We start from the raw sequence: 16,014 nt of genomic DNA on the forward strand, positions 1-16,014 counted from the left end.
AGAGAAAATCATACTGTGGTTGCAGTGTCTTCAAGAAATATGGATATTTGAAGCTGCTCAAGGACAGATTTTTCTTGCAAAAAGAAAAGTCACAAAACTTGGCTGCACTATAAAAACATCTCATCCATTCAAACTGAGATCCCATTTGTCCTGTTGGAATGAAATCATTTTGTCAGTTCTGCACATTTCTCAACAGAGAATGATGAATCAAAACCTAAAGAACCATAATAGCAAATGTTTTAGCCCGATAACTACACATGTACAGCACTGTCTATGCTATCACGAGCCAGACCTCACACTGAATAATTATACAAAATGGAAATAAACAACATAAAAACTATATGGTATGAAAATCAGCTTAAAATTGATCCATCACAGTCAACAACTCATCACCTTTATTTCATTATTGTTGTGGTATTTTAGTTGCAAGCAAAGATCACTTGCAAACAATTAGCATTAAAGAATAATCTTATTTCAGAAAAGTGTTGTCTTTCAAAAAGTATTGCATTTCTAAGTAATATTAATATACAAAATAGTAAATCAACTACAGGAAGGAAATAAAAACAAAGGGTGACTTGTAAAAATGCTAATTTTGTTCACTGTGTAATTCCTTAAAGGGTAACTTCAGTATTTTTTTTTATCCTGGACCCTAGTTTCCCATGTTTTTGTGTCTATGTGAGTAATGGAGACCACATTTTTTTAAAATTGGTCCTGTATTGAGGGAGAAGGCTGCAGCCAGCAGCTGTGAAACAGGCTACAATGTAGTAATCTTTGGGTCATTTGTGCATATTCAATTTAAGTGGACTAAAAGTGCTGTTTTACTGACAACATTATGGAAGGTATCCCTACAGACAGAGACTCTTTTGTTACGGAATAAGTTCTTTCTTGTTTAGCCAGAAACAGCTAAGTAATTGCTATGGCAAAACCAACCAGATTTCTTTTAATTAAACAGTCATGTTATTATCGGAAAACAAACTACATTTACAATCACTAGTAGCAAAATGAGACTCACAAAAGCAGTTTCTGTTTGTCTTTTCACTGTTTAAACCATCACCAACTCTAGTTTGGTTAAAATAAATCCTTAAATCACCCAGTTAGATATGACAATATGCTGGCTCTGTATATGCTAAAATGACTGTTTATTTAAAAGGAGTCCAGGGTGTTTAGTGATAGTGATTTCAGGCCCGTTTACAGTTAAAAAAAAAAAAAAAAGGTCATAAAGACTCATATCTGAACGGTCCTTTCCATTAAAGTTATTAGACACTTCTTACAATAATCTGAGCTTGTCTGCAACAAAAACAAGAACTTAAAGTAGACATAAACTGAAGGCGCACAACAGCCTTGAGTGGTTACGTTGCCGCCTGTTTCGCAGTTGCCAGGTGCAGAACTCCCACTCAATACTGGACCATTTACAAAAAGTGTTGTAATCATTAGTCACTCAGATACAAAACATGGGAACATAGGGTTTAGTTTCAAAAACTTAGTTAGTTAGTTAACCTTTAAGTGAATTTCTATCGCAGGTTAATTCCAAATATCTGCGGGAAAAAAAACTAGCAAAATTGCACATGAAAAATATTCCAAGCTGGATGTCCAGGTTGTAATCTAACAGTCAGAACATACAAAACCACCAGTATGGTCCTTTGAGAGCAAAACACCGTCTCCAAACAGCAGCACTGTTCAGATAAAGCTGAATCACCATGACATGTTTTTACTCTCTGGTCTCTTCAGACCTTTGATAAAAAGTGATCAAAGACTGGCAGGGATGGTAAACACCAGCGTGCTGTGTGTTACTTAACTTATTTTGCAGTAAGAGATTTTTGGGAGTTTTACCTCAAGTTACCTCTTTTTTACACTGTCAAATTACCTTCGACATTTTTAATGAAAAGGGTTTGCTATGAAAAAAAATAACTCAAAGTGGCTTTAACTTATGTCTGGTGATTCTGTTTGACACTTTAACTTCATTAATTATCAGTATCTGGCTTCCACATGAATAGCGTCTGAATCAAAGCGTGAAGCAGAAATATTATCTCCTCCTGGAAGTTTCAAGTGCGTTTTAAACTTTTTTATTTTATTTTTTCACGACAAATTCTGTGAGCTTCTTCAAACTTTTATTTCAACTTTAAACGATGAATAGGGCCTACATTGCTGATGATAGTATGACTAAAGACTAGAAACAGAGAGTTTGTTATATGCTGTATAAACATAACTACACATCTCTGAGGAAAGGGAAAATGAAAGGTGAGGCATTAATACTCCATACTAAAGACTAAGTACCTGCCATGTGTAAAAATGTTGACTCAATTTGAACCTGAGCTAATGCAATAAGTCAATGAATTTATTAATAAATCCCTAACAACTCAATAATTAATTTATTGTTGAACTACTTTGTGAAGGAAAATCCACAAACATTCACCTCTTCCAGGTTTGTAATATGAACATTTGCTGCTTTCCTATAAGTTTTTATGACTTTTAATAGAATATCTTTGGGTTAAAATCTGTTGGTCAAATAAAACCTTGGGCTTTTATATTTAAACAGCATTAAATTAGACAGATAATTTGTAAGAAAAATTTATTTATCCGCCTACTCTATTTCCTTGTAGCATTTCAAATGGTCTTGATTGTGAACGAAAAACAAATAATCAGAGTCGAGGAGTCTCTAAAGCAGCTGCCAATCATGTCAATCTATCTGTGAACTGTGGTAGGCCGCCAAACTAGGCAGCTCTGATCAAATATTTAACAAGATAGTGTTACTGCATTACCTATTTTCACCTCAAATATTTTCAGAAACAAATGTAAGTGTACTGTTTAGCTGTGAATTGAGAAAGTTGGTCTGCCTGGCAGGCAGTGCTTGGTACTTTGGTTGACTATTTCCAACATGGCAGCCAGGTCATCAATTTCTCATTTTGAAGCACAAAATAGGCAATGCAGCAACAGAATCTTGTTGTATAGTCTATCACTGCTGCCCAGTTTGACAGTTTGACTACAGTTTTAACATTCATTGACAGCTGCTGCAGAGACTCCTCTGCTCTGATTAGATATATCTGGTGGGCTGCAGTCAATTCAAGCAAATGCTATTAGAAGCACTAGGAAGAGTAAGAGGAAGATGAAATATGACACAAATGTATTTTCATTATAATTACCAACTGTAGCTTTAAGGAATTATGGAAATAATCATTAGTTGTAGCCCTAACTTATGAATAGCCCTAACTAAACAATAAATCACAGTTACATTTTGAGTTTTTGAATCAGTGAAAGCTGAGTCTGAATTCTACATTTAAACGATAATCCATGACCACGTTGTGTTACACTGAAGTAGCAAAAAACAGTTGATGAAACTGAGTTATTTCTCTATAAAAGTAACTGTGAATCTCATTAACTAAAAACAAACAAACAACTTAATCTAAAGAAGCATGGTGCCACTAAAAGAAGTTTACCCAGATTCGTTCCATAAAGTGTCCTAGTTACTTCCTCCATCATACTGGGATGGAGGAAACAGTCTCAGAGGTAGATATCTCAAAACCTGTGACAACAAAACCAGCTGGCTATGTACCACTAAAGCCAAGTGTAAAAAAAAAGCACCCTTTAAAATCACCTTAAACTTAACAAAATGAATAAACTTAATCAGAAGGAAAGTGCATCAAGTTAATAACATGATATATATGCAGTATGTGTATATATATATATATATATATATATATATATGATCCGAGCCCACTGAAAGAACAGCCATGCTGCAACAATAGTCAGTGTGCCTGAGAGGACTCAGTGAAGTGCAGCACTGAACTAATGAAAAGTGTGTCACACACTATACGCACTGTATATCCTTACAGCCGTGCCTACACAGTAGCGTGTCTATTAAGGCACAATCCTCCATACAAACTGTACTGTACCGAATGTGCTGACTCAAAGGGAGCACCTGAATTATCCTCGATATAACTTATATCTTCATTGTCCATCAGCCACATTTAAGATAACTCCGAGGATTCACTAAGTAAGTCAGAGACTTGATGATATTCATTATTTATGCAGACCTCACAAAAATAGCAATGAGATCAGAGGAGAAATGAAGGGGAGGGGAGAGTTCAAGCTGTGAAGGAAACACCAGATAACACAGAGTGTCAAAATTAGTCTCCCTTATGCCAACAAATGAGAACACAAGTTTGGAAAACACACTGATAGCTGTTTATAGTAGTCTAAATTATAGCAGGTACAGCTGCAGAAAGATCCACAGAAGTGACTCCGTTTTGCAGAGAAATTAAAAATAAATAAAAAGGATGAAGCTAATTCTACAAACAGGCTTTTCTGTGATGTTGTTTTTTTCACATAAAGTGGTAAAAAGATTATCTACCACCCCAGAAAATCCAAACTTCTAGGAATCCCAAGCTGAAAAAAATGACGACTGACCCATCCTTAATCATTTGGTTAGCTTTTCATCTGTGGACTGAGCTCGATGTAAACAAACATGGTGACAACGGGAGACAGAATTTATTTCTTCCCTCCCGTGTTTTATCATGAAAGAGAATAAATAAACCGTCTTTAGTGTACACAAAAAAACCACCATGTTCTCTCATCACAGAATGTAAAACAGCTCCTTTCTGGTGCCAAACTGATAACTTGCTTCATTTAGCAGAAAAAAAAAAATGCTATGACGCAGCTGGGAAATTCACAGTTTCTGGCTGTAGAGGTTAAAAACAATGCCTGAACCTGAATTAATATGAGAAAGTTGCATCAGGACGTGAATAATGGATATTTTATACAGACGTTTGATGAGGGAAATCAAGCGACAAGTAAAAAAAATCTCTTGCTCATTCAATACACACATTTTTATGACACTTCTATATTACATTAGCCATACACTGATGCTCACTTCATGTATTTTGATGTTTTTATTCAGGTCAGAAGTCTTTAGGTTCTGGGCTGACATTTTACAGCCAATTTAAAACATTAAGAGCTCTGAACTATGAAGGAGATATTGGATAACATACTGAATATTTTATGCTGTAGACTGGTCAACAAGGATCTGAAACAGCTTTAAAATATTCTTATATTTACTAATATGTAAGTACTTAGCCCCAAAACACCTGTTTCAGCAATGCATTAACTCAAGAGTAGCAAGAACTGTCTTGGTCTTCAATTGATGCTATTAATAAATTCCATTATTTCATTCACATTAAAGGAACAGTGTGTAAAATTTAAGGTAATATAGTGGCATCCAGTGGTGAGGATTGCAGATTCCAGCTGAAACTTCTTCAAGTTAGGATTTCTTCATTGTTCATTGTTTTAGGACATTTTTACCAGGAGCAAAATTATCCACAGAGATCTCTTCCTCTCCAAAAACAAACAGACTAGGCGATGTAAACCGGTATTAATACTAAAAAAAGCAGCTTCATGTGAAAAAGTCAGTGTTTTCCAATGGTGGTCGTTGCAGTGGAGTTGCTTACTATGGTGGCCATGCAAACATGCAAAAAGCTAGATCATATAAATAATGGACATAACCACCATGACGTCACCAACTGGTTTGTGGGCTGCCGTTTTGAAGCCTTGAGTACAGCCATCCTCATCTTGGTTTTTTGGCACCAAAAGTGAACATATTTGGATTAAAGTTTGGGGCTGTGGAGGTGCTAGGGGTGGATCTGACTCACAGACCACAGCCACGCCTCACAGGCAGCCAGTCACTCCAGCAGCTCCCTCCAAATATGGGTAAATATGGGCCTTAATGAAATGCAAATTAGTAAGTAATTTTAAAAAAATCAGCCCTTTACAGTTGTCCTGAATGTTGAAATCAGGCTTAGAGACCATAACCATTTTTGTACCAGGCCTAACATGTGGGGTCTATAGGGATTTACTCTGTTTTTGAGCCAGCCTAAATCTGCCAGTCGATGAACTGTAGTTTTTGGCACTTCTGCATTGGCTTCATTTTTCAGCCTTAGAGGCTGCCGCTTGGCAAAAACGCAAATGGCCTGATCTATAGCCACTGTTTTGTTTGTCCATCCTGGGCTACTGTAGAAACACTGCAGTGGAACATGACCCAAAAGATGTAAACGGCTTATTCTAAGGACTAACGAAAATGTGATGATTAATTTTTTAGGTCATCATATACAAAAGAAAACATACTCATTATATTCCATTTCTGCAAATATAAACACCTAAACCCTCCACACTGGACCTTTAATGCATAGTTCATCTCTACAGGAACAGATCTCAGATAGAAATAATGACCAAACATCAATCAATCACTTCATCAAATTCATGCAGCAAAAAGACTGAATTTACTGAAGCCTGAATAGCAAAGCGAGAGCCAGAATATCATCATCTGACAATGTGCTGACAGAGGAGGCTGCAACAATGTGCTGATTGCACTGTACCATCACTCAAGGGAACATGCTCCTTAATGATGGGTGAAGAAGAGAAAACAGAAGGTGACGAATCGTGTGCTTAAAGCGTGATTTATATAAACAAGATTACCCATTAATCATGTCGCTGTAATGACTTCTGACCTCAGCACAGAGCACGGCGCCTATCTACAGTTAAATAATACATTATTGTGATTGCAGAGCCTTTTAGACAAAACACACTACATAATGATCAGACAGCTGAGATGTAGGCAACTGCCAAGACTGCCTCACAGTGAAAGATACGGCACGAGCTATAGTGTTTGTCAATACGGCACAAAGAGAACATAATGACACTAGAAAGAACGAATAATCATGACTATGTTAGAGCTATAACTAAAGGCTGTTATTGAACAAGTATTCATTTTGACCTAACTCACTAAGAAGTTAGGAAAAGATGCAGATAAAAAAGCAGCTTTTTAATCTTAATGTCTACGCTCTAAGTGGGTCATAGAGACTTTTAGGAAGGTAAAAAATAATGATAAAAGCTGACAGAAGTGTCAGAAATGTGAACAGAACAATTTTCTGGCTTCTTGCTTCAATTATTTCTCCAAGCTCAAACATGTTACATGTAAAAGAGCTCAAAAATGTTCCAAGCGTTTAGAGAAGAGATGTAATAGAGTGCTGCAGGAAAAAGTCCTGAAACAAGGTTTTTGCACTTTAGCTTCTCGAAATCAATGGGATTTTGGTTAGATGCCTAAATAAGAGTCTGTGGTCACAAGCTTAAAGATTTTCACCTTTTGTTCTGAGACATAAAAATACATCCATAAATACCCTACTCCAGACTTTTGAAGCTTTTATGTGCTGTGGTTGCTCGCTAGTGACTAAATGAGACTACAGAGGCTGTTGGGGACATTAAACGTCATCACGCTGAGCATGGAAGATTACCTACTCACAAGTTTTTACAGCTTTTACAGCCTCATTGCATTTATACTTGTGCTCTTGCACACTATTCTGACAATCTGCATAGCACCAAATTCTGGGCTCTATGCATAAAGCAGTCTCTGAGGGCCTCCCGCCCTCACTATCTTGATCTATGTCTCTGTAATGTACCCTTTGATTCTTTTTTAAAGTCAGTTTGCTCTCTTCCCCTTTCATTTCATTCTCTCATTTAAAAGAAAACAAAAAAAAGTTACTGCTATACATATATTCCTATTCTGTGGAAAACACTGCAAATGTTAGCCTTTTACTTCTGCTGTTTCAACTTTCCCCTAAAATTAAAAAAAGGGTTTGGATTTGTGAAGGTTCTCTTGCTTAACAAAATGTGCATCAATCATCACCTTTTGTTTGCCACATATCTTTATTTTCTGCAATATTCCAAAATCCTATTGCCTTTTTGTCAAGAGAGCCAGGGCAATAGCAAAAATTCAATTCGTAGCCTACAAAAAAACAAAACAAACGCATCCCTGCAGCACTCTATAGTTTGCACATTCGCACAAAAAAACAACAAACATCTGCTGTATAAAAACAGAAAATATTGATGCACCGACTCACTGGCCAACAACCAACACCTAAGAAAATTCATTATAAACATGGATGCAGGTGGGAATAAGGTGTCATTAGAGCTTAATCACACCAATGAAAGTGAGTAGATATAGCACCAGACTGGTTTATTAGTAAGCAGCCTCAACTGTTCTCGTCAAAATGAATGTTGGCATTCGATATGCAAAAAAATTAAATAAATAAATAGGAAAAAAAACCCTCAACTTCCCTGATGGCTGAAGAAAATAATATGATAATACCATCAAGTGACACAATGGGTTACAGTATTTCAATGAGAGAAGAGATGGGAAATCATATCATCAAAGTGGAATAACATTTCAATCAATTGCAATCAGGCTGCACAAACATGATGTGATGAATAACCCTATTTACTATTAGACCAGAATAAAAGAAGTTGCTCAGAGTTACAGCAGCACCGCAATCCAGTTTGTGTTTCTGTGAAAAGTTGCAATGCTGATACACATGTTACTAGAGCAAATATTTTGTATGAGTTGGTTTGAGCCGATCCAAACTGTATCCTCTGGCCGCTTGCTCTCTTGGGGGACCCTGTTTCCTCAGATGAGCTTAGAGCAACAGAAAAAGTAATGACTTGTACTATGCTGCACGTAGGCCTAATAATAAAAGCTGCTTCTGTGGGAATTGGGCCATGCGTGTCAGGTTCGGCTCTCCAGAGTAGCAATACCTCAGAGATTTCCCCCCCTCTCTCAACTGGGGAAGGATAAATTGATGATACAGTGTGGAAGACAAATGAAATTAATCTTCCCAGTACCTGACAGGAATCTTCTTTAGACACACACACACACATACACACACGCACACACACACACACACACACACACACACACACACACGCACACACACACACACACACACACACACACCAAGCACACTAAAAAAGCTTGATATCCGTCTGAGTGGAAAATAAGACAAATGGATTGAAGTAAAACAACAATAGCGCTCTGAGACTAAAGAGGCTGATGAAACGAAATAAAGGCAACTAACAGACACTGAGATGTTTTCACAAGATAAAACAGGTGACGTGAATTTATCTCTTGTTAGCTTTCCTGAAAGGCAGCTGCTGTATCTTGCAGAGACAGGCAGCCTAATTAAAAGCAAGTATTGTGGAGCAATTTTGCTTTTTTTTTTTTTACACTAAGCCAGATCTGTGTCAGAGTCGCCTCAATAGTGTGCGGCCGCTGCAGTTGTGATAAGCTTTTTAGACTCTCATATTGATCTTCATGTCACCTGAGGGCAAGAGAGGTACCTGAGTATCCAGGGCGACAGACACACTTGAAGCCCCCGAGCGTGTTGATACAGATGCCCTCGTGTAGGCAAGGTGAAACTTCACACTCATTCACATCCAGGTCACACAGCGTTCCAAAATAACCAGGAGGGCAAACGCAGTGGAACCTAAGGAAGATGTAACACTCAATCATTAGGAAACAAATTCAGTGAAGACCAGGGTGTCAGACAGTAATTAAAGCACACTTTATTTGTGTTAATATCTGACTGTAATTATTAAATAAGCAGGATATTTCTCTCACAGGCACACACTCTTGCGGAAGCAATTCTAAGGTGCATATTAAGACTCATTTTTCGTCTTCACACTGTCCGGCGGCTCCTTCAAAAAATAAAAAATAAATAACAATATGACAGCAATTAAGTCTCTTGGTGTGTACTTCATTTGAATTATATTTGATGACTTATTACTATTGGGAAGAGCTTCATCTGTCCAATAATGCCGTTTACTCAATTCAAATCCCTCTCCGTAGCTGTTGGTGGGCCTAATATCCCCTGACCACACACGTCGAAGATGCTTATCCTGTTTGTGAGATAATAAGAAAACATGTAATTAGACTCCTCTGTGCTAAAACCTTAACTACATCTTTTGATTAGTCAAACATCTTTTTTCCTCAGTAAACCTGTTACGTGTTGTCGAATTTCTGTAATATGCTAAATGTTTTTTTTTTTTTACTAATGCCACGACAGAACTGAGCTACCTTTGATCTGTTTAGTTGACAATTCAATTCAAATTCTCTTACATAGTTGTACGTTACAGCTGCAACTTTTATTATTAATCAATGAGTCCATCGAAAGAAAACTAATCGCCAACTATTTTGATAATTGCTTAATTGTTTTAATAATTTTTTTAAGTAAAAATGACAAACTTTTGCTGGTTCCTGCTTCTACAATGTGAAAATTTGTTGCTTTTCTTTTGGGTTTTGGTTGGACAAAAAAGCAAGTTGAAGATGTCATTTTGGGGGTCTGGGAAATTGTGATGAGCATTTTTCATAATGTTTTGACATTTTTTAGGTGAAAGGATTAATTGAATAATTGCGAAAACAATCAGTTGATCAGTCAGTAATGAAAATAATCCTTAGTTGCCGCTACGGGTGTAAATCACTGGTTTCATCACAATACAATATTATATCGATACTTTGGACAACAATACAATATTTCCAGGTATTACAAAGTCTACCATGATACGATTTTGATTCAATTCGATTTAAGGGCCTGCGATTGATATGGGCCAATATTATAGGTTCATTTTACACAGTCTGTTACAGGAGAAGCTGCCACCGCTTTCTTTGCTTTTGGCCAAAAAAATAAAATAAAAACAACACATACATAATTGGAAATAATTAAAACTGGCTTATTCTGTTTGAAAGCGCTTTCTGGAAAACATGTTTGATCTTTTTCCTTAAAACTTCCTGTCTGACTTGAAGACAAACTTCTGCCAACATCCTCAAGACATAGATTAACAACAAGATCTTTTCTCTAATGTATAAAACTCAATAATAACTGTCAAGGACAGTCGACAAAACAACTGTCTTTTGTAAGTCACATTTCCCCCACATACACAACATGCTAATGTAATTAACATACGCCTATGGCATTTTACATTGCAAAAAATAGCTTAGCGGCTAGCAGCCTTTTCCTCTACTCATAACTTAACCAATTTATGATTATTTATGCTTTGTCTCAAATGAGGCTGTCCTTCATGGAAGTTAACCCTGGTCTTTGTTGTTAACTTGAAAACCACGAAGAAATAAAACAATTTGTATTTGGGAAAGTAAAACTTTATTTCTGAAGTAGATTTCTGACAGAAAAAATCAGAAATGTTGAACCCTACTGGACTAATCTGAGACATCACTGTCATAACAATTAACCCTTTCTTTATTGTACTCTGTTAAAACACTACCTGTAACAGTCTGATAGAGAGCTTCACATCACTTAGCTCATACGCGTTTGTCTCTATTTTACATACATAGAAGAAAAAAATGATGTGACTTTTCCAGAGACAAACTCAAAGTATCTAACAAAAACAAAAAGACAGCGAGGAAGCACACTGCAGAACCTGATTCATCACCACGCTACAGATGGATTTGTTTGGCTTGTTGGGTCAGGGAGATGGAGATAGCGGCGTACGTTGTGTTTGTGGTGGGCAGCGAGGTTAAAACACACCTGATGTGAACTCCCTGGACTGTGCAATCAGGGAGAGCGCTCTGAGCAGGGCCAGGTCACATGGGAGCGAAATCATGACGGGAGACAAACTGGAGACAAACCATTTAGGACTCAAATTGGCCCTGGGACTTCGCTACCCATCTGTCCGACTAAGCCTGGAAGCCCCGGGGCTCCCATTAAGCACAGCAGAGAGAAGCACCAGTGGAGTAAAGCCCAATCTAGATACATGATGTGTTCCTGCTGAATTCGCTCTCTGTCTTTGGAATAGCAGCTTATGTGTGTCAAGGATGAAGACAGGCTTGTTATATAAACCGGAACACTTTGAAGAGGAACAGCCACAGCCTCATGTGTTTTCTTCTGCGAACGGTTTTGTTCTCCGCCTTTCAAAAACATACGCAGGAAATTAATGCTGCCTGGCCTTTACTGATATGTGTATTTAAAAAATAAAAAAATAAAAAAGAACACATTGAATAAAGGCTAAGGAGCAAAATAGAAGGCGTTATATTCACACTTACTTGTTCACGAGGTCTTGACAAACAGCTGAGTTGTGGCAAGGGCTGGAGCTGCACTCATTGATGTCTTTCTCACAGTGAAGGCCAGAAAATCCCATCTTACAATCACAGCTGGAAAGGGGAAATCATTAATATTGATATTTTGTCCCAGATGGAAAATAATAGAACCATTGGTTTTTATTTATATCTGTATATATATATATATATATAAATGAAATTATATTAATTACACATCACATCAAGTCCGATTGCACATACAGTACAGTGACATAAGTATGGATTTTGACTGTTTAACTAAAGCCTGAAGGCCTGTATGACAAGAACAATTAAGGCAGTTTTTTGTTAAGATTTTGACCTCATTTAAACCTTAAATTGTACATTTCTAAATCCATTAAAATACATGTTAAGAAAGGGCATATGCTCAGAGCAAATCTATTAGCACAGTGTATCAAAATTCCAGTATAACAGGCTGAAATCTGCACAGGAATGAAGGTTACTGCTACTGATACTATGGATTTTCTAATGTTTAAAGTCCATCCCTGCAAAACCTGACATTTTCTTCCCTCCTAAGAAATGAAAAGCTGGTTATGGGTGACACTCTTTACCTGTAACTGTTGACCCGGTCCACACAGTCACCCTGGTTTTGGCATGGATTTGAGCTACACTCATTGGTGTCAATTTCACACCAACTTCCTTCAAATCCTGAAAGATAGATGAGATGGTCATGGATCAGCAAGCCCCACTACATCCTGAAAAACGTCAGGGCCGCTGATAACAAAGACCCCAGTGAATGCCATTTTAATGGAACTAGTAGCCCCTGTAGCATATCTCATCTTCCAGCTCTCAGCACTCACTGTTTCCCCTTTGAGAGTGTGTAAGTCTAATAATACTTTAGTGCCACAGACAGATTGGTCTGAGGGTTAGTGGTTTGGGGTTTGGGAGGTGTGTGGTTGTGTGCGCCACCGTGCACACGTGTCTGTGTGTGTGAGTGGGAGGAAGCGAGCGAGTAGGGGGACATCTTGTTAAGTTAGGGTAAGAGGGAAAGGCTAAACCCAAGAGCTCTTTTGCCCCCGTTCATTAGGGGGTTGAGGGGCAGGATGGCTAAGCAGATCAGCATGGATGTTTTGTTGTACTTCTGAAGGCAGCCTGGGAGCTCGTAATGTTCTGCCTGTCGGAGGCATTTCTCTGGTGCTTGGTCTCAGTCTGGTCCATAGGATGGTTCTCTGCTGAACAACTTAAACTAAAATGACAAGTTTTAATGAAGTAAAAATGAAAAAGAGAATAATAAATGAACCCCTACTGTACCACTGTATGGAAGCAAAATCAGAAACTGATTTTAAAAGCAATTGAAAAACTATACATTCGTCTTTGCTAATGTGGTCTGAATTTACGCATTTAAAATTAAAAAGTAAATTTAGTAATATTCTGTATGAAGCCCTATGTATAAGGTATTATTAACATACTTTTAATGCATTATAATTGTGTGGGGGGAAAAAATCTACACAACACAGTAATGCCATATTTTGTGTTTCACTATTTTATTAGTACACAGATGCAAACTATTTTTCTTTTTTTTTTTTTGAGACAATAAATTATTGATATTGCAAATAATGAAATGAAATGATGAGATCAACTGCTTCTTCAGTCTACTGTAAATAATTTGCTGCACTTAAAATGATTGAAGATGAAAACTATTAAAAACATTATTCTATTAGATAAAACAGATCTTGACAAAGTTTTCCTTTGAGAGCATAATTTACAAATTAAACAAGGTAATACATTGCAATATATTGCAATACTTGATATCGTGACTTCGGTATCATGATAATAAATATTGTATCCTGGGTCCTCTAATGACACCCTCCCTTAGTCATAATCTGCTTATAGCACGGTTTAATTATAGAATATAAGCAAAATAATCTTAGCACTTTAAAAAGCATTATATGATTTATATGGTCAGTTACTTCATAATTGCTTTTCACTCACTGATATTTTCTTTTGCAAGGATCATAGTATATTATAATTAATCAATATTCTTAATAGTTTTGATAATCATTTTAAAATGCATTATAGACCTGTAATGGCATATTAAACAAATATATTCATTTTGTTCTTTCATAGATTTAACAATATATCACTTTACTTGAGGTAAACAATGACCACTTTTTGTGACTTATAATGAGCGTGTAATGTGTAATATTAGCCTAGACTTTCAATAATTTTATTACTTAAAGAAACCAATGACTCCTTACGAGTAACTTATAATCACACTATAATGAGAATGCAATATAGACATGGACATTAAAGACATTGTTACTGTATAGGTAATTCATAAATACTACAAATAATTCCAGCATTTATAGGGTTGACAAAAAAAAGATCAAAACAAGTCAAGTCAAAGTCAAGTCTGAGATTATGACATTCAGACTTAAACATCAAGGACACCAAGGATAGGTAATCTAACCCATTTTATCAATCTTTTATGGCCATCATTTGCTTCCATACCATTGATTTTCAGCATTCTGTGACTGCCATTGCATTTATCGAGGCACGAGCAATAATACAGAGAAACCGTTCCCTGTGCATTTCTACTATTCTCTTTAAAAACTCTGAGCTCAGACCTCCAAAGACTGTGTTGTCCCTGCAGAGAACCATCTGCCAAGCATAATTAAAGGCGATAGAGGCATATAACAAAGGGTTAATAAAACTAGCATATAATGAGCGTTAGTGTCGTTATTGTTTCCTTGTCTCATTATGCTACTCCCGCTGCTTCAAGTTAAGACTTATATATCTTTGAAGTATAATAGGGTTTGGCTCGTGTAAGTCTAAATTCTCAGCTGAGAGAAGCACTCGTATTACCAGTGATGGGGTTTATAATTATTTTTGAGAGGAGCGCATGTTTAGTCATGCAAATGTGAAACTCATGGAGGTGGTAAATATGAAGAAATTATATCACATTATATATTTTAAAGAAACACAGATGCACCAGCATTACTGTATAAAAACCTTTTATCTACTGATTACTACATGATTAATTCCACGCATTAGATTTGTCATTTTTCTCCTGCACTGTCTGTAATGACACCATACATCAGGGGCTAACACCATATAATGCTCTGTAATGGCAGCAATGCTTTTTGTCATTTCAGTGCTTTCAAACTCCACTGACAACAGATTGCAGACAATTACATAGATCATACATTTTTGAGTGCAGATAGATGCAGCCATTGTAAGTCATTATTTGTGGTGTGCTGTTCAGCCAGATGAAGGTCAGTACTATTGATTATTTAGTGTTGAATAAAAAATGGCTTTAAAACTGTATAGAGCTCACCAAGTATTTTTTTCTGTGCATTTTTTAATCATCTGAATTAACAATATTATATATCATTATGTTTAAAATTTATAATTTCCACTAGAGTGACGCTAATGAGGAAAAAAAACATGACGGTGTCACTGACGGAGGTCTGTGCATCTTGGGACATATGAGTGAGAGGGAATCCATGAGACCACAGAGCATCTGGTGAATTATGGGACGGCACAGGTTTTCCAAGCTGGTCTGTCAGTCAAAGCAATGGTGGAGCACCTCAGGGACTATTTCGAATGTCACTCGAATGTAATGCATCTTCTGCCACAGAGCACTGACTGGAGGCTTCTCTCTGACAGAGTACAGAGAGGGATACCCAAGGCGTGAGCGTACGTAGTCATTCCATCATCTGGCTGGAGCTACAGTATGTGATCACTGCTCCTGCCAGTGAGTGTCTCAGAGGGGAAGAAATTGTGGGTAATCCCCAGTGGATAGCAAACTAACTTTGATGGACGTTTCAATTGAAATATGACTGATGTCTTCATTTTGAGAGTGTGGAATTTGGTCTGGACTGCTACATTTGTGACTACAGTCTTCTTATCAAAGTTGCTGTCAGTCTGATGTAACAATTTCTCGAAGGGGGTTCATTTAAAATGATATTACCCTCCGCTTGTGCAATATAGATTATGGTCTTTGTCTGTGGTGACATCAGAGTGCTGTCAGACAGTACATCAAATATCAGACATTACTGATCACTTAATCTGTGTAGGACTTTCATGCTGAAACCAAAATACATCATCAGGACAAGTTTTCTGTCAGTTGAACAGTGTTGAGGTCA

At 37.0% G+C, this 16,014-nt stretch overlaps 1 protein-coding gene across 1 annotated transcript in view; it reads right to left on the reverse strand.

Annotated features, from left to right (window-relative positions):
* Positions 1 to 16,014, reverse strand: part of eys (eyes shut homolog) — a 194,179-nt gene that overhangs the window by 97,683 nt on the left and 80,482 nt on the right. The window contains exons 25-27 of the mRNA XM_042502421.1: positions 12,478 to 12,574; positions 11,876 to 11,983; positions 9,160 to 9,305 (exon numbers count right to left, since the gene is read on the reverse strand). Coding sequence (XP_042358355.1) covers positions 9,160 to 9,305; positions 11,876 to 11,983; positions 12,478 to 12,574 — 351 coding nt within the window. The remainder of the gene's footprint in view (positions 1 to 9,159; positions 9,306 to 11,875; positions 11,984 to 12,477; positions 12,575 to 16,014) is intronic.

Source organism: Plectropomus leopardus, chromosome 15 (assembly GCF_008729295.1).
Source record: "Plectropomus leopardus isolate mb chromosome 15, YSFRI_Pleo_2.0, whole genome shotgun sequence".
Taxonomy (NCBI): Eukaryota; Metazoa; Chordata; class Actinopteri; order Perciformes; family Serranidae; genus Plectropomus; species Plectropomus leopardus.